The sequence below is a fragment of the Notolepis coatsorum genome (genome assembly GCF_963971535.1).
Source record: "Notolepis coatsorum genome assembly, chromosome: 15".
In the NCBI taxonomy this organism is placed as follows: domain Eukaryota; kingdom Metazoa; phylum Chordata; class Actinopteri; order Aulopiformes; family Paralepididae; genus Notolepis; species Notolepis coatsorum.
Window position 1 is genome coordinate 41,259,597 of NC_140179.1, and position 26,928 is coordinate 41,286,524.

At 43.2% G+C, this 26,928-nt stretch overlaps 1 protein-coding gene across 1 annotated transcript in view; it reads right to left on the reverse strand.

The window, feature by feature from the left end:
- LOC311241717 (actin nucleation-promoting factor WASL-like) overlaps nt 1-26,928 on the reverse strand; it is a 155,363-nt gene that overhangs the window by 26,817 nt on the left and 101,618 nt on the right. Inside the window, exon 4 of the mRNA XM_084330595.1 lies at nt 20,239-20,335. Coding sequence (XP_084186721.1) covers nt 20,239-20,335 — 97 coding nt within the window. The remainder of the gene's footprint in view (nt 1-20,238; nt 20,336-26,928) is intronic.

Below are 26,928 nucleotides of genomic sequence, written 5' to 3' on the forward strand. Positions count from 1 at the left end.
AAGAGACAGTCTCTCTGGTGCTCACTATAAGAGACAGTCTCTCTGGTGCTCACTATAAGAGACAGTCTCTGGTGCTCACTATAAGAGACAGTATCTCTGGTGCTCACTATAAGAGACAGTCTCTCTGGTGCTCACTATAAGAGACAGTCTCTCTGGTGCTCACTATAAGAGACAGTCTATCTGGTGCTCACTATAAGAGACAGTCTCTCTGGTGCTCACTATAAGAGACAGTCTCTCTGGTGCTCACTATAAGAGACAGTCTCTCTGGTGCTCACTATAAGAGACAGTCTCTCTGGTGCTCACTATAAGAGACAGTCTCTCTGGTGCTCACTATAAGAGACAGTCTATCTGGTGCTCACTATAAGAGACAGTCTCTCTGGTGCTCACTATAAGATACAGTCTCTCTGGTGCTCACTATAAGAGACAGTCTCTCTGGTGCTCACTAGAAGAGACAGTCTCTCTGGTGCTCACTAGAAGAGACAGTCTCTCTGGTGCTCACTATACGAGACAGTCTCTCTGGTGCTCACTATAAGAGACAGTCTCTCTGGTGCTCACTATAAGAGACAGTCTCTCTGGTGCTCACTATAAGAGACAGTCTCTCTGGTGCTCACTATAAGAGACAGTCTCTCTGGTGCTCACTAGAAGAGACAGTCTCTCTGGTGCTCACTATAAGAGACAGTCTCTCTGGTGCTCACTATAAGAGACAGTCTCTCTGGTGCTCACTATACGAGACAGTCTCTCTGGTGCTCACTATAAGAGACAGTCTCTCTGGTGCTCACTATAAGAGACAGTCTCTCTGGTGCTCACTATAAGAGACAGTCTCTCTGGTGCTCACTATAAGAGACAGTCTCTCTGGTGCTCACTAGAAGAGACAGTCTCTCTGGTGCTCACTATAAGAGACAGTCTCTCTGGTGCTCACTATAAGAGACAGTCTCTCTGGTGCTCACTATAAGAGACAGTCTCTCTGGTGCTCACTATAAGAGACAGTCTCTCTGGTGCTCACTATAAGAGACAGTCTCTCTGGTGCTCACTATAAGAGACAGTCTATCTGGTGCTCACTATAAGAGACAGTCTCTCTGGTGCTCACTATAAGAGACAGTCTCTCTGGTGCTCACTATAAGAGACAGTCTCTCTGGTGCTCACTAGAAGAGACAGTCTCTCTGGTGCTCACTATAAGAGACAGTCTCGCTGGTGCTCACTATAAGAGACAGTCTCTCTGGTGCTCACTATAAGAGACAGTCTCTCTGGTGCTCACTATAAGAGACAGTCTCTCTGGTGCTCACTAGAAGACAGTCTCTCTGGTGCTCACTATAAGAGACAGTCTCTCTGGTGCTCACTAGAAGTAGGGCTGGGCGATATGGCCTAAATATGATATCACGATATTTTCTGACCTTTCGGCGATACACAATACGCATCACGATGTTTTTCTTTTTTACCCCAAACAATTCATTATGAGGCTTACCAAGACAGTATTTGATTTTGCAAGCTAACATTAAAGACAAAATAAAATACCCATGCATTTAGCATTTTTATATTATATATTAGATTTAGATTATTAGATTATATATTGCATATATTTAGCAATGAGATATTATATGATTTAGATATGAAATATGATGAATTGAAAATGGGGGACCCTGATGTAAACAAGACTAAAGTCTTTCTCTGGTCTGCATCCCCTTAACAATTGTATGTATTGAGCTGTACTGTACCCATTCTGCAATATGTTAATAAAGTTTTAAATCAATCAATCAATCCAATAGCATTTTAGCATTTTTATGAAACGACTGTATATATGTATGTCTCTAAATGTTTTGATGAATTGAAAATGGAGGACCCTTATGTAAAAAAGTCGAAAGTCTTTTTCTGGTCTTCATCCTCATGTACTGTATAATTGTACCCATTCTGCAACCCTTTAACAAAGTCTTCACTCATTCATTCTGACGGACACATAATAATTTTGATTGACAGTCGAGTCTGCCAATTACGTCACAGCGCTTGCACCCGCCCTGCTGTTCTTAGCACCAATCGGCAAGCGCTTGACTTCCTGAATGTCCTGTGTGCTGAACAACGTCAACAAAGCTACTAACGTTAGCTCCCCGCGGCCGTCGAGTAGGAGACCAGAGGACCACAGGATGACTAAATGAGGCATAATGATTTTACTACAACGAATGTTATAATAAAAGCCTTTCCATACATCTGTCTGATTGAAAACTTTATTAACAGACCGCGGAATGGGCATATCTCAGCACGGGCTGAGATATGAACGAGTAACGTGTGGACAGATTGACGCGACACAATCCTCTTGGGCAAAACATCACGATATCCACGATACGTTGAAAAAGTGTATCGTTAATGAACTGTACCCGATATTTATATAATATCGTCATATCGCCCAGCCCTAACTAGAAGAGACAGTCTCTCTGGTGCTCACTATAAGAGACAGTCTCTCTGGTGCTCACTATAAGAGACAGTCTCTGGTGCTCACTATAAGAGACAGTCTCTCTGGTGCTCACTATAAGAGACAGTCTCTCTGGTGCTCACTATAAGAGACAGTCTCTGGTGCTCACTAGAAGAGACAGTCTCTGGTGCTCACTATAAGAGACAGTCTCTCTGGTGCTCACTATAAGAGACAGTCTCTCTGGTGCTCACTATAAGAGACAGTCGTGTCTCTCTGGTGCTCAACATAAGCAGAGATCATCATTAGAATCTTGTCCCTCTGGTTGTCTCTCTCTCTCTCTTGTCTCACATCTTAAGGAGAGACAGTGTAATCTTTATGTCATGCTATTTCTACAGAGTGTTAAAGAGAGCGTGATACAGAGATGTGTTATTATTATTATGTACTGTAGATCAACCCTCTCTCACCCAGATCTCTCCATCAGGCTTAACCCTTTCACTACCACACTACAGAAGGTTAACCTTTCACTACCACACTACAGAAGGTTAACCTTTCACTACCACACTACAGACGGTTAACCCTTTCACTACCACACTACAGAAGGTTAACCTTTCACTACCACACTACAGAAGGTTAACCTTTCACCACCACACTACAGACGGTTAACCCTTTCACTACCACACTACAGAAGGTTAACCTTTCACTACCACACTACAGAAGGTTAACCTTTCACTACCACACTACAGAAGGTTAACCTTTCACTACCACACTACAGACGGTTAACCTTTCACTACCACACTACAGACGGTTAACCTTTCACCACCACACTACAGAAGGTTAACCTTTCACTACCACACTACAGAAGGTTAACCTTTCACAACCACACGACAGAAGGTTAACCCTTTCACTAACCGTCTGTACCGGTATCGATTCCCAGGTAAAAAGAAACATTTTCAGGCTCTGTGTCCTGAAAAGACCCACCGCGTAGGCCAGATGCAAGCCGCATTTTACAATAAACCTCTGTGGGGCTGCTTAAAAAAATTATTATTATAATCGCAAATTTAATCGCAATTGCAATATCTGTCAGAAAAATCACAATTCGATTATTTCCCAAAATCGTGCAGCCCTACCGCACATTCACGCACGCTTCCCTGGGATTTATATGTTTTTAGAGACTGGGAAACAACTTTCTTTTGTGCACACAGCTTGAGGCTATATCTGTCCATAAACACATGTGCCCTCTCTCTCTGTCTCCAGCTGCCTGAGTGTGCTTTGCTTCGTGTGTGTGTGTGTGTGTGTGTGTGTGTGTGTGTGTGTGTGTGTGTGTGTGTGTGTGTGTGTGTGTGTAGGGCTAAGGTTGCTGTCCACTTTCAATGGGCTGCTGTGTGGTGCTGAAATTTGTGCACAACCGATAAGTGGTGTTGATCCACTTTTTCTCCTCCTGTTTTTCTGTGTTTTTCTCCCATCCCAATTTAGTCGTTATGCCAATTCCCCCCTCCCCTTCCTGGTCATTGCTCGCATGTGCCCCCCACTGGTCGGTCTAGGGAGCCCTGAAGTCTATCAGATGCTTCCTCCGAGACATAGGAGACAGCCAGCAGCATCTTTTCACCTGCCAGCGCGGACTCTCATCGAGTCATTGGTGAGGTGTAACGTGTGGGAGGTCAAACTACCCTCACCATCTCCCTCCCTCGCTGTGCAGGCGCCCTGACCGACCTGTAGGAGTCGCTGTTTACAACGACCAGATTACCACCCACCGGCTTCCCTCCCGCTGACTCTGCCAATTGAGCCAGTATGACGGCCGGCCAAGCCAGAGGCAACGCTGACAGCCGGATTCGATACCAGTGTCTCTTGCGTTGGTGACGAGCGCTTAGTCCGCTGCGCCACCCAGCCGCCTTAGTGTTTAACCCCGTTTGATTAACAATACAACTTACCCTTAGCTGCCAGAGTTGTACCCTTCCTGCTGACCTGTAAGTCGCTTTGGATAAAAGCGTCCAGCTAAATGACTAAATGTAAATGTATTGTGGCCATAAAAACCCACAATATTTATGATCTAAAATGCTTCTTCAAAGACCCACTGGTCTCTAACTAGATGAGCTGCACTCATAGTGGAAGCTACAGATTCTGCATGTATCAATGTTTAATTACATTCATTATCTGTAACTACTAGATTACATGTTTGTTATATCACTGCTGTCTTGGCCAGGTATCTCCGGGTGAATAATAACGTTTAAACTTCAATAAGAATGTTTGGCTTCCCACAATCACAAAAAGAAGATAATCGAGATTATCGCATGTCGCACTGCTCTCATTTCGTCTTGTGTTGTAAATGCAACGCACCCTCCCCCCCCCCCCCCCCCCCATCCCAAACAGTGGTTTCAGTATTGTGTTGAGAGGGAGGAGGGAGCCAAGGCACATTTCTCCAGTTATTTCTAAACGTCTTTGGTAACTTGTTTAAGAAAGTAAAAAAGAAGAAAGGTAAAATTAATGCAGCCGTTGTCATACGATGTTCTCAAATCAATGAGTAATCCCGTTTAATAATAATGATTTCAATATCAATCCAAATAACCGTGATTATGATTTTTTTTGACATAATCGAGCAGCCCCAGTATCTCTAGAGAAAGGACCCCTTTGATCTCAATAATCTGATACAAAAAAAAAGTCTTCAAACGTTTTCATGCCGTGTGGCTGCTGTGTCTCCTACCTGTGTCTCCCACCTGTGTCTCCCACCTGTGTCTCCTACCTGTGTCTCCTACCTGTGTCTCCCACCTGTGTCTCCTACCTGTGTCTCCTACCTGTCTCCCACCTGTGTCTCCTACCTGTGTCTCCCACCTGTGTCTCCTACCTGTCTCCCACCTGTGTCTCCCACCTGTGTCTCCCACCTGTGTCTCCCACCTGTGTCTCCTACCTGTGTCTCCTACCTGTGTGACTCTCCCTACAGGGACTATTTGGGCTCTTTCGGGGCGAGATGGATTGGCTCCTGTGCCGCCTCGCCCCGCCCCCTGCGCTGCGTCCCCACTCTCCCGCACCACAGGGTGCTGCATTAACGTCCACCAGCGGCGTCGCCGTCCTCCCCGCCACGCCGCAACCTCTGTCCCCGTGGCGGAGAGAGAGACGGGCCGCCGGGTCAGACAGGGGAGGGTAGAGATCCTCCTGGGGGAGGACGAGGCAGTGGAGGGTGGAGAGACAACCGCCTGGCCCCACACCTCCTCCGCCATCACACCCCAGATCCTCAGAGGAGGGAGCAGACAGGAAGGTGGTGCAGAACATCATGGTTCCTGGCCGACCGCCCATGGGAGGTACAGAGATGACGAGCTCCAACGGAACCTCGAGTCGGAACCAGAGACCAGAGAGATACTGGTTTCAGGACTCAAACAGACTCTCTAAAAAAGAAAGGCAAAAGGATTTGGATCCTGGTTTTTTACGAGAGTCCAAGAGGAGCGCTCCATGTGCTCTGGTGTGGGAGAGATAGTCACATGTTCACATGCTGTGGAAGGAGGCGGATCCAGAAAGAGGGCACTTGTTTTCAGGCAAAGACCACCGTCCAAACAAACGGTAACCGGGAGAAAGTAATTTAATCCGTCCCGGTTGAGAAGAGAAGACGGTGGACACGCCAGTTTGATCCCTGCCTTCCTCTATTAATACACACCACAGCCACTGTCTTGGTTCCCCTACACAGCCAGAGATTAAGACACCACCACACCCACCGGAATAGAAAAAATACCTATAACCCCCGTCTATCTATCCGACATTATCTGTCCTCATTCAACAGCTGGTGGAACGGAGTGTTAGAGCCGGTCATCTGGGCTGGTTCCAGCCGTTCCTGAGAGAGGTTCCAGAGAGAGAGAGAGAGAGGTTCCAGAGAGAGAGAGAGAGAGAGAGAGAGAGAGAAATCTGGCTCTCTCCTCAGAAGGCAGGAATGAAAGTCATTCCACCTCTTGCAGTCCCTCCATCATAGTGTTGTGCTCAGTCTTTTCTCTTGTGTGTCTCCTCTGTTTGTCTGCTGGTCCATCAGACTATCGGTCATTCTATCCCTCCCCTTACCTCTCTCTCTCTCTATCTCATGCTATATCCTCCTCATTTCCACCAAAACAACCATGAGTACGCGCGCACACGCACACACACGCGCACACACACGCGCGGTCTAATCCCGACAAATTAGGCCGTAGCTGGATTTTTACGTAACTGTTAAAACCTGTCCAGTTTAATCCGTTAATCTGTGACGTTTCTAAAACATGATAAATCTGTAGGGACTGGGAGTAGAGAGGAAATGAAAGGAGAGGAGAGAGGAGAGTAGAGGAGCGTAGAGGAGAGGAAATGAGAAGAGGAGAGGAAGAGAGGATGAAAGCGTGTGTAGGAAAGTGAGAGTAGCAGAGTAGTAGTAGCAGCAGTAGCAGTAGCATTAGCAGCAGTAGCAGTAGTAGCAGTAGCAGTAGCATTAGCAGTAGTAGCAGTAGCAGTAGTAGCAGTAGCATTAGCAGCAGTAGTAGCAGTAGCAGTAGCATTAGCAGCAGTAGTAGCAGTAGCATTAGCAGCAGTAGTAGCAGTAGAATTAGCAGCAGTAGTAGTAGTCGTAGTAGCGCTAGCATTAGCAGCAGTAGCATTAGCAGCAGTAGCCAACTATTTTCATAATGGATGGAATGGCCATTTGATGCAAAGCCTGTTAACACTTTTGTTTTGTGTTTTATGTTTTTCTTTATTGTTATTTATACCGTTCAGCTCCTTTCAAACTGAAGACAGGTTTTTGTTTGTTTTTCTACTCTTGATGTTTAGCATGCCAATTTCAATTTGCTAATTGTTTTATTTAACTTAATTTCTTTGTAACTATCCGATTAATTTCTATAATCAATAGATTGATCGACTATCAAAATAGTTGTTAGTTGCAGCCCTACACAGTAGAGTACGGTCACACAACCTCTCTGCAATACACACACACACACACACACACACACACACACACAACAGTATTTAAGGATGATACCAGTGTTTTTTAATGTTAAATTAAGTTAATCTTTACCTTTATTAATCCCCTTGAGGAAATGTGTTCTCTGCGTTTGACCCATCCTAACTATTTAGGAGCAGTGTGCAGCCACACATAGACCAGTTGTAATGCCAGTACCCTGGTCAAGGGCAATGGCAGGCAAGTTATTGTTGCAAAAATGAAGTCATGCATTAGACTGTTTGCTTACGGTTACATTATATCTATAATACAGCTTCTCTCTACAGGTTCAAGTCTTGGTCAACCCACATAAAGTTTATAGTTTTCTCTTTTACTTTTTCGGAAGGAAAGTTGTGCTTTCTCGCCAGCACTTTCACTCTGATAAAGACACTTGCATACACACACAGCATGTAGTGATGACTCTCTACCACCAGAGGGCACCAGAGTGTACAGCGTGTAAGAGCTTTTCCTGCAGCAGAAAGTTTCTAGGTTGGTGGTGTTATATGAAGCAGACCAGCTCCACTGTAGAAACTCTACACAAAAACACAAACGTTACCTGAACTAAATCAATTCCCTGCTCTCAGTGTTGTATGAGATATAAATGGAAACAGCCAATGTTAACCTCAACATGACAGGTTTGCCAGTTCTACAAACAAAAGTATTTATACTAAGCGTGTTATCAAGCGCATAGAGCATTACAGAATAGTTTCAACTTCACGTGAAAGAAGGCTCTAGAGACGACATGACAGACACGTTACAGTTACACGATAGTGGAAGATTTTACATTTCAGATTAAACCCTGCAGCAGCAAAAGTTTGAGGAGTTCAGAGAACCAGTCCAGACCAGCAACAGTATGTGTGCGCAGTATGTGATCAATGGGCTACATGGATACTAATTGAAAATTCATTAAAAACACAGACTTACAGACACAGCGGATCAATGTAGCCGCATCACGTTAAATATCAAAGTAAGCGATCTACCGATATAAAGTGTCATTTTGTAAAATATCTGGTGTTACCGGTAATACCGGTGTTGTCATGAGTTTATTATTCATGGAAAAATTCCACATCACCACGACGACCCTACTCATCGCTACACCTAAACTAAACGCTGACTCAGTCCCCTTGGCTTACTAGTAACTAGTGCGTTTGGAATGTTAATGCAGACATGCAGACATGATTGCAAAATGTGAAGATTTTTTTTTCATTTGGGAACGGCAGGCAGTAATGCTACCAGTCAACATGTCAGAGATACAGTGCTGACAGGGACACAATGAATGCACTATTTAAGATTCAGATCAGCCGTCTTAAACGCACCACTAGCATGATTTTCACATTGCCAATGCTCCTGTCAACCATGTGCCCCCGAGAACATTATGATCATCTACTACTGGTTTAGTGAAGGTTCCCAGCAACAGCCAAAAGAAAATGGCTAATTACAGACCACCGCTATGGAACACCTTACCGATGGACATTAGGGAAGCTAGCTCACTAAATATTAAGGGATAGAAACTGCAAACACTTATTTGTGTTTCATTACACGTATATATGTACTGTACATGCTTGCCAACTGTTTCGCCTGTTTTATGGCAACACTACTATCACCAACATCTAAGAACGGAGATCCCCCCTTGAACGGCCCTTCTAAGGTTTCTCTCCTCCACATTGCCTGTGGTGCTTTTTTCCCCTATTGCTAGGTTTTTAGTGAGTTTTTCCTTACCTTCCCGTGGGAGTCTGGGAGTGTTGCATTCATTTATTTTCTTTCTTTAATTTTTTTTTTACTTCATGGTGTTTTTGTTTTGTTCTTGATTTATTGTGATGTTTCTTCTTGACTTGTTTAAAGAAGACGTGTCCGGCCCATGGGGACATTAACGTGTGTTGTCGGGCCTTACAAATACATTTGATTTGATTTGCAAAACAGGAAGCAACCGGTTTTATGGGAAATGGAGTATTTTCATGAGAATTAGGCTACCGATTGTTTTGGCAATGGTCTCATTTGTTTACTGCAATTATACCAAGGTATCACAACCACTTTGACAATGATATATTTAGTTGAAAATCCTCCTCGTAGTAGCAAAATGCGACATGTTCCCCAGGTGTCTGACTACTGCTTGACTGCATGTTCCGCTTCTCTCAGGGTTCATACACTATTTCCCCCAAATCAAATTCCATGACTTTTCCATGATGTGAAATCTAATTGTATGACTTTGTCATGACTATTCTACAATATGAAAATCTAATTCCATAAATTGTCCATGACTATTCTATGTAAAGATCTAATTCCATGACTTTTCCATGACTATTCTATGATGTATACTGTGATTTGTGGCCATGGCCAAGACATGTCTCTGTTACATTTTGTTGGACAGCTTCTTTGAATGTCCCAGGTCTTGTGTTGTCAAACTACCACTATGGCTATAGACAGTGGCTAGATCTACCTGTAGCTGAACCTGACATTACAGGCTTTACTGCCTGAAAGAAAATATTTTGAACACATTGTATCATCAAACATGTATCATTTTCCATAACTTTTCCAGGCCTGGAAAAAGATATTCAAATTGTATGACTATTCAAGGTTCTCCAAGACCATAATGAACTCTGTTCTCCATCACCTACATGACGAAACGTCAGAAAAATAATCAGACATACAATTTGGCAGTTAAAGAAAATGCAAAGAAAATAACTTGTTGTCAACAGTTTCATTAGGAACTATTTTCTAAAGAAGTATATTACCCACCATAATAGTTCTTAATGAAACTGTTGATAACCAGGTATGTGGATTACTGTGAGTAACCGTGTCATGATTTCAGGAAAGACACACATGAGTTTTTCAAATGTAATCTTTTGGCACTTTGAGCATCACAAAAGAAGACCTCATTAGAGCTCATATACAATTAATATACGCTACATTGTCACTTAGCTTATAATGCTGTTAGTGGTCATGGTATAGCCCTGACTGTAATATGATACTACACGCATGGTTAAGGAGGATTATATACAGAGAGAGAGAGAGAGAGAGAGAGAGAGAGAGAGAGAGAGAGAGAGAGAGAGAAAGACATATAGAGACATAGAAAGAGACAGAGAAAGGGAGAGAGAGAAAGCGAGAAAGATATATCGAGACAGAGAGAAAAAGACAATGAGATAGAGTGAGAGACAGAGATAAAGATAGTGTGAGAGACAGAGAGAAAAAGACAATGAGATAGAGTGAGAGACAGAGAGAAAAAAGATAGAGTGAGAGACAGAGAGAAAAAGTGAATGACAGGGCCAGATCGAAAGATAAAGAGACAGGGGGATATAGCTAGAAAGAGAGTGAAATACAAAGAGAGACAGAGAGAGAAATAGGGAGAGAGAGAGGGGGAGAGAGAGAGGGGGAGAGAGGTGAGAAGCCTGGGTAGGGTTCCATAGGGTATCATATGGGTTTACTTTCTACAGGTCAAGTCTCTCTTGACACAGAGGTGGAGGAAGAGAGGAGCACAGTTATCAGACAGACGGCCAAGAGTGACGACTAATAGTTCAGTCAGAATGAGCTGAGAATTTGATCAGAAGAGAGAGGATGAACTCAACTGTAAAGAGAATACACATTCAGTGTTTATAAGAAAACATGTCTCAATGAAACAAGGGATCATAATGTTTACTGGATGGCTGTAGATGACATTGACCTGTTGCAAAATAATGATTGACATGTCATACAGATGGGTGAACAAAGGTGCCTACTGGTGTGTAATAATCTACTGGTGTGTAAATCTACTGGTGTGTAATAATCTACTGGTGTGTAAATCTACTGGTGTGTAACAGTCTACTGGTGTGTAATAGTCTACTGGTGTGTAATACTAACAGTCTACTGGTGTGTAATAATCTACTGGTGTGTAATAGTCTACTGGTGTGTAATAATCTACTGGTGTGTAATAATCTACTGGTGTGTAATAGTCTACTGGTGTGTAATACTAACGGTCTACTGGTGTGTAATAATCTACTGGTGTGTAATAATCTACTGGTGTGTAATAATCTACTGGTGTGTAATAGTCTACTGGTGTGTAATAGTCTACTGGTGTGTAATACTAACAGTCTACTGGTGTGTAATAATCTACTGGTGTGTAATAGTCTACTGGTGTGTAATAATCTACTGGTGTGTAATAATCTACTGGTGTGTAATAGTCTACTGGTGTGTAATAATCTACTGGTGTGTAATACTAACAGTCTACTGGTGTGTAATAATCTACTGGTGTGTAATAGTCTACTGGTGTGTAATAATCTACTGGTGTGTAATAGTCTACTGGTGTGTAATAATCTACTGGTGTGTAATAGTCTACTGGTGTGTAATAGTCTACTGGTCTACTGGTGTGTAATAGTCTACTGGTGTGTAATGTATCATGTTATCGTAGGGGTGGACGGTATAAGCGGTATAGAAAGTACACCGGTATGAGTTTGCGCTACAGTATGGATTTTGACTATACCTTGTGACCGGTAGAGCAGCTCTAAAGTAGCAGACAGCTTTTTTCTTCTCAACGCCAACATTACTTGACGATTCACTTGACGTTTGCGGAGGACGCATTCTGTTGCTTTCTTCATATTTCATAAATGACGACCGACGAGTGGGAGTTGTGCAGCAAATGTTTACAGACTTCATATTTCCCTGATGACCACACTGGAGAATTGATAGCCCAAGGCTTGGGGGAATCGCTGGAATCATGGGGACTTAAAGAAGAGTCGCAAGTATGCATATTAATCACAGACAATGGCGCAAACGTTGTCAAACATGTACACTAAAGTTAAGTTAAGTTATGTTGGAGTTTTATTGTGTTTGGGGTGTTTGAGGGAAAGAAACCCCCTGCCACGCTGTAGTTGTTATTTTCACTTTGTGCCGCTTGATTGTATTGCATTTCATGAAAAAAAGTGTTTTTGGAAGTAACTTGAGAAAAGGTTTTGTATTTTTCTATTGGAGTTTTTCACAATAAATGGTCTTAAAATACCTCTGTACTATGTGAAATATGTCCTAGTAATACAAGAGTACAGTAATAATAGCTGCCATAGTACCAGTATTTTACCCCTTCAGAAGCATTGATATAGACATTTTAAGATAAATGAATATACCGTGATATATACCGTTACCGTCTATGCTTCAAATGATACGGTGATATAAATTGTAGACCATACCGTCCAGCCCCATGTTATCCTCATAAAATCAAAAATACTGATTTCATTCTATTTCTTTCCAGTGTTAAAGAATATGATATATATGATTAAATATGTGATAAATATATGATTGAACATACTTAGTGAATATGATAAGATGTATGAATAACATACCATTTGGAGGCTCGCGTCTCTTTTCTGTGAAGACAGACAAGTCATATTGTTATAGTACTGATGTGACTGCAGCTCGGTGGAGGTGTGTGTTAGTGGGAAGAGAGATGTGTTGAGAGAACAGTGTGAGACCTGACCACACCAGGAGGAGAGACTGATCCCAGAGCTCAGGGGTTACGGTGCAGGCGCTGAGCGCGTGGAGCCGTCGGCAAGCAGGGGCTTTCACGGTTAGTGTGTTGAGTACAATAGACACCACACACACATACCTCAATCACCGTGCCAGAATCTCAGCTCTACAGCTAAAGGAGAGAGGAAGAGAGAGGAGGAGAGAGGTAGAAGAGAGATGAGGAGAGATGAGAGATGAAGAGAAGTAGAAGAGAGATGAGGAGAGATGAAGAGAAGTAGAGGAGAGAGACAGAGAGAGGTAGAAAAGAGATGAGGAGAGAGGTAGAGGAGAGAGGAGGTGAGAGGTAGAGGAGAGAGGAGGTGAGAGGTAGAGGAGAGATGAAGAGAGGTGGAGAGAGGTAGAAGAGAGATGAGGAGAGATTAAGAGAGGTAGAGGAGAGAGGCGGAGAGAGGTAGAAAAGAGATGAGGAGAGAGGTAGAGGAGAGAGGAGGTGAGAGGTAGAGGAGAGATGTAGAAAAGAGAGAAGGAGAGATGAGAGGGGTAGAGGAGGGTAGATCTGAGAGAAAGTCACACAGCCTCTTATTAAGCTAGGGTGGCACCCTGTAGAGATTAAACACACACCAGAGACTAAACACGCGCGCGCACACACACACTCGACCGACCGACCGACCGAGAGAGAGAGAGAGAGAGAGAGAGAGAGAGAGAGAGAGAGAGAGAGAGAGAGAGAGAGAGAGAGAGAGAGAGAGAGAGACACAGACAGACAGACAGACAGACAGACAGACAGACAGACAGACAGACAGACAGACAGACAGACAGAGTACATAACAATGTAATCAGTAGATCAGGAAACCACCCACAGCAAGAGGAAGAGAGAGAGTCAAGCAAACATGGGGCTGAGAGGCAGAGGACTGGACTCTGAAAATGAGTTCCATGAACATCAAAGTACACCGTGTTTTGTTTTTTTAATCTACAGGTCAGAGGTCAAGATGAGCAGCAATCAAGGATGGCATGACTAACAAACCCAGGTTACAATATTCTAAATAGGGTTTCAACTAACTAACCAACTAACTATTTGAGGTGTGTTTAATTTACCTCAGTGCATTCTGAAGCTGCCTGCTAGAGCATCAAGTGTAACACACCGTGCACGCCTAGTGTAACACACCGTGCACGTCTCTAGTGTAACACACCGTGCACGTCTCTAGTGTAACACACCGTGCACGTCTCTAGTGTAACACATGTGCACGGCTCCAGTGTAACACACCGTGCACGGCTCCAGTAGCCACGCTTGAAGCCAAAGAGGACGTATAAGTTAAAACACCTGGGATGATGTGAGATATAATAAACCAAGCGTTTTGAACAGAGAACATCGATCACTCAGCGATCTGGTCACCACATGTGACTCCGATATAATTTAACCAATAAACAAGATTCGGGGCGGTACTTCCTGCACCCAGACAATTCAGAGAGCAGCGGTTAAGTTGTTAATCACAGAGAATCGACTGATTTAAGATAAGATAAGATAAGATAAGATATTCCTTTATTGATCCCCTTGGGGAAATTCAGGCATCATAGCAGCATGGGGGGGAGGGGGGGAGGGGTACAGGTAGTAAAACAACACAGTATACAGGTAGTAAAAGACAACACAGGCAGTGTAAACAAATTGATCAATATGGTCAATATAATTTACTATCTGACTAGCTGAGGAATATTCACATTATTCACAGTGTCACATGAGGTGCAGTATGCAAGAGGTAGTGTTATAATAATTTACTATCTACTGAGTATACATTAATCAAAGTACCAGGGTAGTCTACTTTGTCCCCCTTGGGTTCCTATAAGTCCCAGGTCAATGTCTGGTAGCAGTCGCTGTCGCTGCCCCCTGTTGTGGGGCCTGGAGGCTGCTAGTCGCTGCCCACTGTTGTGGAGCCTGATGGCCGCTGGTATGAAGGACTGTCCGAGGCGGTTAGTTGAGTGTCGGGGGGGGATGAGTCTGTGGCTGAACGAGCTTCTCATCTTGACTAGCTCGTCGTAGAGGGGGTGGTAGGGGTTCTCCATGATGGCATCCAGCTTCCTTATCATCCCCCTCTCTACCATCACCTCAAGTCTAGGTAGCTCGACTCCCACCACGGAGCTAGCCTTCCTCACCAGCTTGTTGAGCTTGTTGGTGTCCCTTGAGTTGATGTAGCCTCCCCAGCATGCCACAGCATAGAAGAGGATGCTGGCCACAACAGACTGGTAAAAAGACTGCAGCAGTTTGTTGCACACATTGAAGGACCTGAGTCTCCTCAGGAAGAACAGCCTGCTCTGTCCCTTCCTGTAGAGGGCCTCTGTGTTGTCCGACCAGTCCAGTTTATTGTTCAGGTGTACCCCAAGGAACTTGTATGAGTCCACCATCTCCACATCCACCCCTCGGATGGAGATGGGAATCGGGGGGGGCCTCTTCTTGCCCCTCCGGAAGTCCACCACCAGCTCCTTGGTCTTACTGGTGTTGAGTTGGAGGTGGTTGCTGTCGCTCCACCCCACGAAGCTCTCCACCAGGGCTCTGTACTCCTCCTCATCATCGTCGGTGATGTAGCTTACGATGGAGGAGTCGTCTGAGAACTTCTGCAGGTGGCACCCGCTGGAGTTGCGGCAGAAGTCTGAGGTGTAGAGGGTGAAGAGGAAGGGTGACAGCACAGTTCCCTGGGGGGCGCCGGTGTTGCTCACCAGTACGTCAGACTGACTGTCCTTTAGTCTGACGTACTGTGGCCTCTCAGTGAGGTAGTCCTTGATCCAGGCCACCAAGCCGTGCTCCAGCTGCATCGCAGAGAGCTTCTCCGCTAGCAGTGACGGCTGGATGGTGTTGAAGGCGCTGGAGAAATCAAAGAACATGATCCTCACTGAGCTGCGCGGCTTTTCCAGGTGCGTGTACGCTCTGTGGAGCATGTAGATGATGGCATCCTCCACCCCGATGTTTGCCTGGTATGCAAACTGCAGGGGGTCGAGGGAGTCACGCACCAGGGGCTTGAGGTGTTGCAGGACCAGTCTCTCAAACGTCTTCATGACGTGTGACGTCAGAGCGACTGGCCTGTAGTCGTTGGGGGTGCTGGGACGTCCCTTCTTGGGCACCGGGACAATGCAGGAGGTCTTCCAGAGCTGGGGCACCCTCTCCAGCCTCAGGGAGAGGTTGAAAAGATGCTGGAGCGGTGCTGCCAGCTGCTCTGCACATACCTTGAGCACCCTGGGATTGGTGTTGTCCGGTCCTCTGGCCTTGTTTACATACATTTTTGAGAGCTGCCTACTGACCTGACTGGTTGTGATCGTCAGGGTTGGGGGTGGTGGGCAGTCTGCTGGTGTTGGGGGTGGGGTGCCGTTGCTGATGGGTGTGGGGGGGTGGGGGGTGGGGGGGCTGCTTTGTAGGTGTGATCTGGTGCTGGTGTCGATGGGTGGGGGGAGGGGTGTGGGGAGGTCACTCTGGTCAAAGCGGTTGAAAAACGCGTTGAACTCGTTTGCACGCTCTGGAGGGCCCTCCACAGCTGTGCCCTGCTGTTTGAAACCAGTGATCTTCCTAACCCCCGCCCACACCTCCCTGGTGTTGTTGGCCTGTAGTCTGCCCTCCAGCCTGTCCTTGTAGCTGACCTTGGCTGCCCTTAGCTCTTTTTTGAGCTCCCTTTGGACAGCCCTGGCCTGCTCAGTGTCCCCTGCCATGAAGGCCCTCTTTTTCCTGTTTAGCAGGTGTTTAATGTCCTTGCTAATCCAGGGTTTATTGTTTGAGAAGCAGCGTACCCTCTTTGTGGGTACGATGCTCTCCTCACAGAACCTAATAGTCTAAACCAGAGGTGCCCATGCTTTCTGACACATGGTCCAACGGGTGACATGTAACATGGCTGGTGGTGGTGGTGGACCCCAGAATGAGACTGGACCTCTGAGATGTAACGAGCAGAGTCATAGGTCTTTAGTCAGGTATTAGGTCTTTAGTCAGGTAATAGGTCTTTAGACAGGTAATAGATGTTTAGTCAGGTATTAGGTCTTTAGTCAGGTAATAGGTGTTTAGTCAGGTAATAGATGTTTAAGGAGGGCAACAGATGTTTAGTCAGGTCATAGGTGTTTAGTTATGTAACAGGTGTGTAGTCGTGTAACAGGTGTTTAGTCGTGTAACTAGGGCTTAGAGGATGACATCTTTTCGGGATTCCCACGGGATAGGAGTCAATTTCACTTTGAATCCCGTGATTGGGCAGGACCAGGAGTAAAAGTCAACGGGAGCAGAAGGGAGTGGGAACTATGACAACAAAATCAACTGGATTTGGACGGGAGTGATACATCGGTGCATCACTAATGTAAATGTTTGGTGGTTCTATATTTAACTAAGGCAGACATCAGGGCTGTACAGCGTGCTATGAAAAAATCGGTCTGTGCGATGAATGAATTGACTGCACTAGCACCCGTGCGATAAATTCGGTTCATATCGATACTCTTATTTTGAAAATCCTGTGGCAAGTCTCAGTCATTTCCTCCCAAGCGCAGCTCCGGCAGCATAGCGTGCTATGGTATGTTAGAGTGTGCATTTTGCGACCAGGAAATAAGTCCCTGCCTGTTTTCCCCCGCAACGCTTCCAATGCATCTTACATGCTTTGCATCCTCACCAAAACTAACTAGTTAGCTGCTACCGGTAACTAAACTAAGCTAACCCGGGTCAGAGGCAGAGAAAACAGTGAGGAAAGGGAGGGGGCGGGGGAGCCTCAGCCTCTCTCTGTCCCTCTCTCTACGTCAATGATTTTAAGTAGGTGAGGTCAAAGGAGTTTGATAGTATTTACTGAGGATGGCCAGATAATGTTGATATTTAAACATAACAAATATAATACATAATAAATGTATACATGATCATGCAACATAAATTTTTTTTTAACTGTTTGGGAGAGGGAGGTAGGGAGGGGTTTTAGGTTGTGAGTTCCAAAAATGTTTACTTAGTTATTTCAAGTTTAAAGCTCAATATATCAAAATGTGGCACTTTACAGTGAACAGGAGGTCTATTTGTATTAAAAACAATAGATTGTTTTTCAAATGTCTGGAAGAGCTACATTTATTTTTTTCAAATTATATTTTCGTTACCTTTTTTGAGTTGATCTAAATGTTACCGATTGTGTTAAATGGGCTTATGATATTGTCTCATATCGATTGCAGGCACCTGCATCATATCGTATCGTGGCAGACTTTGTGATATCGGCAAGTATCATTGTCCAAAGAATCGATATCGTATCGTGATGAAACTGGTGATTCCCACCCCTAGTAGAGTCCATACATCCAACACCAAATCCCATAATTCCTTACACGTAACGTGTCTGGCTGTGTGACGTCAACTTGTCAGCATGAAAATGACAGCCAAACATGGCACTGCAACTAAATAACACAAATAAAATAGGCACATTTGTGACTGTTACAAATATAACACGTTTTATACTTGTGCTACAAGATTTTGGCCTGTGCTACAAAACTATCAACCTCTGTAGCACCAGTGCTATGTGCAAAAAAAGTTAACATACAGCCCTACAGACATGATGTGACCCATGTACTGCATATTTTATACTGAGGAAAAAAAACAGAGCAGGATTGGTAAACGGGAGTGGGATGGGAGTGGGATTCTGTAAAATTTTGGCTCGGGATTAGGACAATCTCTCTCTCTCTAATCACATCACTGTCCTCTGTGGGATTGGGATGGGATTATTTCTGTGGGAGTGGAAAGGAGCGGGAGTCAAAATCCACTCACATGTCAGCCTCTAGGTCTTAAATACTTCGAAGCTTCGTTCGATGGGCATGGGATTCGAATATGGAAAAAAAATTGAATATATATAAATAAAAAAAAAAAAAAAATTGTGTGCAAAATCAACTCTGCCTCTCTTTGTTAATTACAACAAGCAATGCTGTTTGTTATTTAAAGGGGACATGCATGGCTATTCCTAGCACTATTTGGGCAACTTTACACAATTCCTGTGAGTCTATTGAAGACATCTGTACGTTTTTTTTTTTCAAAAAAAATCATTGTTTTATATTTCTAATCAAGTACTCAAAACCATAATTTTTCAGCCTCAAGATTTCAGGCTGTTATGGCCTGGCTCCGCCCATAAGCACTTTGAGTGACAGTCAGTCCACACAGTCTGCGACTGGTAGACAGAGAGAGATAGAGAGAGAGAGAGTTAGAGAGTTAGAGAGAGAGAGAGGGGGGGTGGGAGAGAGAGAGTTAGGGAGAGAGAGAGAGAGAGGGGGAAAAAAGACAGGCCGTTATTGATAAGGCCCCCTCTCTCCCTCCCTCTCTTTCTTTTTTTCTTTCTTTCACTGGGGGGGGGGGGGGGGGGGGGGGGGCTGCGCGCGGCACACACCCCCGAACGGGAGAGGGAGAGAGTGAAAGAAAGAAAAAAAGAAAGGAAGAGAGAGGGAGGGGGCCTTATCAATAACGGTCTCTCTCTCTCTCTCTCTCTCCAGAGTGCATGCAGAGGTGGGTTTCACTCTGCCGCAGTATGAGGAAGTGGTTTCCACTCGCTGTGTAGTCAGTCTAGGTAGATTGTGGGCGGGCATTAGCTACAACCACAGAGCCAATCACATCACTGTCCGCTACCCAGAGCCTGAGTGACGTCACGACATGGCTCAAATCAGGATGGCCTAATTTACTGGAGCAGGAAATTATCTGAGTTGAATCAGAGCAATCCGCCAATATGGTATTTAGACACAAAAACACATTGATACTAACTCCTATTACTATAATACAATGCTAGAGACTGAAAAATGACATTTATAATGTCACCTTTAAGATAAGGTCGGACTCGGCACTGACAGATTTGTGTTCATTGTGCTGCTTTTATAAAGCCTCAAATGACGGCTTACAATATTTCATGAAAGCAAAGTGTTTCGTTTGTCTAAGATTTAAAAAGGTTTAAACTTTACAGCACTGACAAAGTTCAACAAAGTGATGTACAAGTCCCACAACATAAAAGAAAATAACAATAAAAAAAAAAGAAAAAAATTATTTTAAATTTTTTTTAATCTCGAAGCTTCGAATCTCGGCCCCGAAGCTTCGAATTCCAAATTTTTTTGAAGGTCAGCCCTACGTGTAACATGTGTTTAGTCATGTAACAGGTGTTTAGTCATGTAAGATATGTAACAGGTGTTTAGTCATGTAACAGGTGTTTAGTCATGTAACAGATATAACAGGTGTTTAGTTATGGAACAGGTGTTTAGTTATGTAACAGGTGTTTAGTTATGTAATAGGTGTTTAGTTAACATGTGTTTAGTCATGTAACAGGTGTTTAGTCATGTAATAGATGTTTAGGCATGTAACAGGTGTTTAGTTAACATGTGTTTGGTCATGTAACATGTGTTTAGTCATGTAACAGGCCATGTAATAGGTGTTTAGTTAACATGTGTTTAGTCATGTAACATGTGTGGTGTTTAGTCATGCAACAGGTGTTTAGTCATGTAATAGGTGTTTAGTTAATAAAGGTACCCGTCTTTCTCTGTCTTCTTCCCATTAGTTCTGACACTTGGCTGCGGAATCGCTTGGCCTCCTCCTCACTGGCAAAGTTCAGCCCCACCTGACAGCTCTGAGGGGGGGGGGGCGGGGGGGAGAGAGAGAGAGAGAGAGAGAGAGAGAGAGAGAGAGAGAGAGAGATCAGTATACCAGTCTGTCCCATCTGTCCCAATCAGGTGCATCTTGAAATGCAGATGATCTAACGTCAGCTGTCCTTAGTGTTCATCGTAAACAAATCCTTAAGGTCAATGTATGTTACGACACGTATAGTCATAACCTGAATCATGACTTCTGCCAGCAGCCTTATATCACCAGGTACAGTCGAGTGGTCTGCTGGTCCTGCAGGCTGCAGCACAGTGCTGTTGGCTCCATAAACACAGGCCCTAGTCATGCGACACCACCCGAGATGTGAGATAATGCAGCGTTTCTAACAACCAAGGGTCTGTAACAAGCAGCTAACTGATCTCCTGTCAGCTCAGAGGATGTCCGTTTTCAAGGAAACCATAAAAGAAGGAAGGGTCATCGCGTTTGATGTATTGGTTGATGTATATTTCCTCAGAGAGCTTGTATATTTAGAATTTTAATACAGGCTTCAATCGAACTGACTAGATCAGTGGTTCTCAAACTTTTTACACCAAGTACCACCTGAGAATGTAGCTGGCTCTCCAAGTACCACCATATGACCGGCGTTAAAATACAGTATATTCAGCTATGCGCAGTTCACGCAGGAGGCAAATGTATTCCTAATACCATTATGTATTGTTAACTTTTGTCAGACACAGCCACAATGTACAAAGGGATAGCACTAGAACTAGCAAACGCTTCCACACAACTCATACAATGCAAGGGGTATTGAGAACATAATAACTAACATTCTCACATAGCAAGTGAGAAAATTAAGAACAACTGTATTTCAGCAAATGTACTTAATTCTCTCTATCTCTCTCTCTCTCTCTGTCTGTCTGTCTGTCTGTCTGTCTGTCTGTCTGTCTCTCTCTCACACAGCAAGCGATTGTCCATCACTCACTCACTCACCCACTCACTCACTCACTCACACACTCACACACTCACACACACAATTATTTTGTTACAAAAACTTAATTTCCTGCATTCTGGTGCAGGAATTTTTGAATTTTTACCCTTTAAATGCCAGTGTTTGTGATGGGCATCACAAATTATTGTAAAAAAGAAAAGAAAACACATATTCAATACATTTTTTAATGTTTACCCTTTAAATGCCAGTTTGTGTGATGGCATCACAAATTATTGTTAAAAAAAAACACAAAAAGTAAAATATTTTCAATATATCAAATGCAAAGTAAATTTTTCTGGGGGGGATTGTTACAGGCTAGGCATGTGTCAATGATTAGCAGCAACACAGATTTTGATGGATTTTTTGTAATGTCAGATTTTTTATCTGACATTACAAAAAATCTAAAAATAAATGGTTATGATCAGGGCTGAAGTTGAATTAAAGATTTATGACTGTTTAGACTGCATTACTCTCTGTCACAGTGATCTCCTGGTTGTTCCCCACTTAGGTTATCTAACTATCTTCTAAGTTCAGTGGCCTGACTGCAAATTTTTTTTTTACTGGATGTTTACTGTTAATGCCTGTGTGTCTAATTTGATGTTATGTTTAAAAAATAATTTAAAAAAAAGGTAAAAAAAAAAAAAAAAAAAAAAAAAAATTGTGCTTTTTTGTAAATGTTTTCAAGTACCACCAGCAGTACCACCAAGTACCACTAGTGGTACGCGTACCGCAGTTTGAGAACCACTGGACTAGATCAAAGTCTGGCACCAAGCAGAGCCATAGAACGCTGGTATTCTGACCACATGGCCCTTCCTTCTTTTATAGTTCCCTTGCCCATTTTCAGGAAGTGGAGAAAGAATGGGCTGAAGCTTCTAGATGCTGTGGCTCAGCCTTCAGGCGGGAGGCAGTTCTAGATGTATATTATTATGTAAAAAAACAAGGACACACAGACTCATAGATGTCAAGCGTTCACACAGATTTAAAGTGGAACTATCTTACTTCTTATTTCTTTCACTATTTGGGCAATTTTACACAATTCATGCGAGTCTATGGAACACATCTGTATGGTTTTTTTCAAAATAATTCATTGTTTTGTATTTCTAATCAAGTACTCTAGAGCAGCATTTTCTGCACTTCCAGATTCCAAGCTGTTTTTGGCTGAGCTCCGCCCATACTCGCAATGCGCTTTGAGTGACAGTCACCCACAGTCTGCACTGACAGATAACTTTGGGGGGAGAGAGAGAGATAGAGAGATAGAGGGACTAATTAATTTCGCTGCGGGGGGGGCATAATCCCACGGGACAATGCATTGGTACTAGGGATGTCCGATATTATTATTATTATTATTTTTTACATTTCTATAACCTTTATTTACCCAGGCAAGCAAGTAAGAACAAATTCTGATTTTATTTATTGTCAAAAGTATGCATAATGTTGTGTTAATTCCACAACAAGAGATATGTAATGTTAATTACCTGAAATTATTCCATTTTGGGGGGGGGGGGGGGACCCTGCATATATCGGTATCGGTTGATATCGGTATCGGAAATTAAGAGTTGGACAATATCGGTATATCGGTAAAAAAGCCAATATCGAGCATCCCTAATTGGTACGGTAACTTGTTTCAAATGACAATATATACCCCCTTGAATATTATTGCACGGATCAGAATACGCGCGAGAGCGTGCGCTATGATATTTTGCAACAGGTTGACATGACGAGTGCTGATACGAGCGAGAGCGAGCGAGAGAGAGAGATAGAGAGGGAGAGATCGCTCCGAGAGCGCGCGTGTGTTCCCGCATTTCTGTCCGCTTTATCGTTTTATGACAGAAATCTGATAAGAGTGTATGCACCAATAATAACGAGTTGAGTTCTAACAAAGAACGTATTACATGCTGGGTAGGCTGATAAGAGTGTATGAGCGACACGATGGGGCAACAGGGGATACCTTTCCGAGGGGGAGACGGATTCTGGCAGGGAGTCCGGATTCGGAGTCCAATGTAGTCTGGTGAAAACGCACGTTATCATCCATAGGTGTGATTGTTTTGTCCTCCTCTAATAGTCTCCACAAGTCGCGATCGCCATAGCTCACAAACTTGGCCCATTGCTGGCGGATCACGACATCAGGAAATAAATGCAAGGACGTATTCGCTGCTTGGCAGTCAGGAACAGCACAATATATCTTGCCTGTTTTGCTCATAACGTTTTTAAATGGTAACCCAATGCTAACTCACTGTTAAACTTCAATTCCACGCGTTTGCTTGCGTACTGCAATAAATAATGGTTGAGTGTGGGGGGTGGCTACAACCATAGAGGGGGCTTTGTGTATGCAGATGAGAATTCTTACACGTCAGAGGTACGCGTACATTCAGAATGGCTTAGTTCAGTGGGGGAGGATCTTGTGACATCTGAACTGGAGGAATATGCCAAAATGACATAGACAGTGTTGGTACAACCCCACATTGCTAGAAAACAATGCAAACCCCTGGAAAAGGCCATTTATAAGATAGTTCCCCTTTAACTGGTCCTACACAAAGCGCCATGCATGTGAGCCACCACTAGGGGCAGAGTGGCTGACCATGAGGGAGTAAACGTCAGTGAGTTGTTGCCGTTTGCAATTATAGAGGTGCTTCTTGTCTAAATGATTCAATAAATAAATTGTGCCCAGAGCATACAATCTCTGAAATGTGTTGCCTGAACTCAATCTATACCTGCCTACTGCCTTCACTGTCTACAACTACCTTCCACTGTAATCGTATCTGCATATATTCCTGTTTACATACAGACTCTGTGCACTATACATGCTATATATACTCTATATAATCTATATCTGTATATATCCCATATCTACTCTTATTAGTTATGACTACTACCATAATGTATTTATACTTTTATCACTGTACATAATACTGTACATACATCAGATTAGCATATGATCTCAGTAGCTTTGTTAAATATATTACATTTAATCAGTTGTTAAACTGTATTTTGTTAATGCACTTTACTGTTACCTTGCACTCAGGTTAGATGCCAACTTCTTGTTGTTGTACTGTACCTGTGCTGTATGATGACAATATCATTGAATATAATCGAATGGTCTTTCCATATTGATTGAGGTGGGTGTGGACTTGCATTAAAAGCCTCCAGATTAGATCAGTGATTCTGTGGTCAGTGGCCCCAGTCATAAGGGTGGCAGCTAACCATGTCACACACTAAACAATAGACACAAACCTATAGACCTTTCCAGTAGAATCCTGTTGCTAGGGGAACAGCATGAGCACACATTTATTTCCTGTCAGCTACTGTATCAGTTAACACTGCAACAGGAAATACACTTGGGCCCATGCTGTTGTTTGCTACGTGGTTAGTTATTTATCATTATACAACATGGTTAGTTGTTATACAACATGGTTAGTTGTTATACAGCATGGTTAGTTGTTAAACAACATGGTTAGTTGTTATAAAGCATGGTTAGTTGTTATACAGCATGGCTAGTTGTTATAAAGCATGGTTAGTTGTTATACAGCATGGGGGTGTTCCCTCATCCCTTAACAATTACAGACCAATCTCAAAGTTGTGTGTTTTAGCCAAAGTCCTTGAGAAACTAATAAGTGAGCAGCTAAAAGATTTCTTAGACTCACATGGCCTGCTTTCCAAGAACCAGTCAGGTTTCAGAAAGAAGCACAGCACGATCACTGCTACTCTTAAAGTAGTCAATGATGTCATTGAATCACTGGATTCCAATAAATACTGTGCAGCTCTGTTCCTAGACTTATCCAAAGCCTTTGATACGGTTGACTGGCTGTAGAGTGGTTTTCAAATTACCTGACGGATAGATCACAGTGTGTACAGTCTGCTGGTTTATCATCATCTTTCCTCCCTGTACTTAAGGGTGTACCACAAGGTTCCGTACTGGGACCTCTACTCTTCTCCATATATGTAAATGATCTTTGTATCAACCTGTCTAATGCTGCTTACCATTTCTATGCTGATGACACAGTAATTTATTGCTCATCTCCCAGTGTTGTGCAAACGATGGAGTTCTTGCAATCTGCCTTTGACATTGTTCAGTCACATCTTACCCAGCTTAAGCTAGTGTTAAATGCTGGCAAATCAAAGTTTATGCTCTTCTCAAATGGGAAGAGACTCCCAGCTGATCTTCCCACACTTGTTACTGCTGGAGGGACTGACATCGAAAGGGTTGCTTCCTACAAATATCTAGGCATTACAGTGGACGAGAACCTTACGTTTAAATCTCACATAGACAAACTTGTGTCAAAGCTGAAGCTTAAACTCTGCTTCTTTTTCAGAAACAGGTCCTGTTTTTCACTTAAAGTGAGAAGTCACCTGATCTCGACCACCTTCTTACCACTACTCGATTATGGTGACTTACTCTATATGTATGCACCTGATCAGTACCTTAGAAAGCTTGATACTGTGTACCATTCTGCCTTACGCTTTGTCACGGGATGTGGAAATCGAGTGCACCATTCATTGCACCCTATATACCATTGCAAGTTATCCATCTCTACAAATACGGCGATTTTCTCGATGGCTCTCTCTGGTGCACAAAGCTCTGCTTAAACTGGTTCCCTCGTACCCAAGTGTGCTTCTGTGCACAAAGCAATATAAGTATGCCCTTCGTTCTCAAGCTGTTCTAACACTGGAAGTTCCCCATATGAGAACTGAATTGGGAAAAAGGGCTTTTAAATATGCTGCTCCTTCATCTTGGAACAAGATACAGGAGGACCTAAAATTACCAGGACTGGTCACCCTCGGAGAATTCAAAGCCATTTTAAAATCCTACGAACTCAGTTCCCTTGGTCAGTGCAACTGTGTTTGATCATTTGCCTGTTTGATAACTTGCCTGAAATTGGAGCTTGATGTAAATGTTTTATCTGTATTTTATTGTGATGTTCTTTTTTATGTTGAAACTTTCTGCTGCCTTGCTTGGCCAGATCGCTCTTGAAAAAGAGATTTTAATCTCAATGATGCTTATCTGGTTAAATAAAGGATTTGATTGATTGATTGATTGTTAGTTGTTATACAACACGGTTAGTTGTTATACAACACGGTTAGTTGTTATGCAGCATGGTTAGTTGTTATGCAGCATGGTTAGTTGTTATACAGCATGGTTAGTTGTTATACAGCATGGTTAGTTGTTATGCAGCATGGTTAGTTGTTATGCAGCATGGTTAGTTGTTATACAGGATGGTTAGTTGTTATAAAGCATGGTTAGTTGTTATACAGCATGGCTAGTTGTTATAAAGCATGGTTAGTTGTTATACAACACGGTTAGTTGTTATACAACACGGTTAGTTGTTATGCAGCATGGTTAGTTTTTATGCAGCATGGTTAGTTGTTATACAACATGGTTAATTGTTATACAGCATGGTTAGTTGTTAATCATTAATAACATAATGTGAATAATATTGACCTGGGGCACTGGAATAACATTATGTGAATTATATTGACCTGGAGCACTGGTATAACATGTGAATTATATTGACCTGGAGCACTGGAAAAACATGTGAATAATATTGACCTGGGGCACTGATATAACATAATGTGATTTATTGAAATGGGTGTCACTAAATAGCCCAATAATAGTATAGTAGAAAAATCACTATATC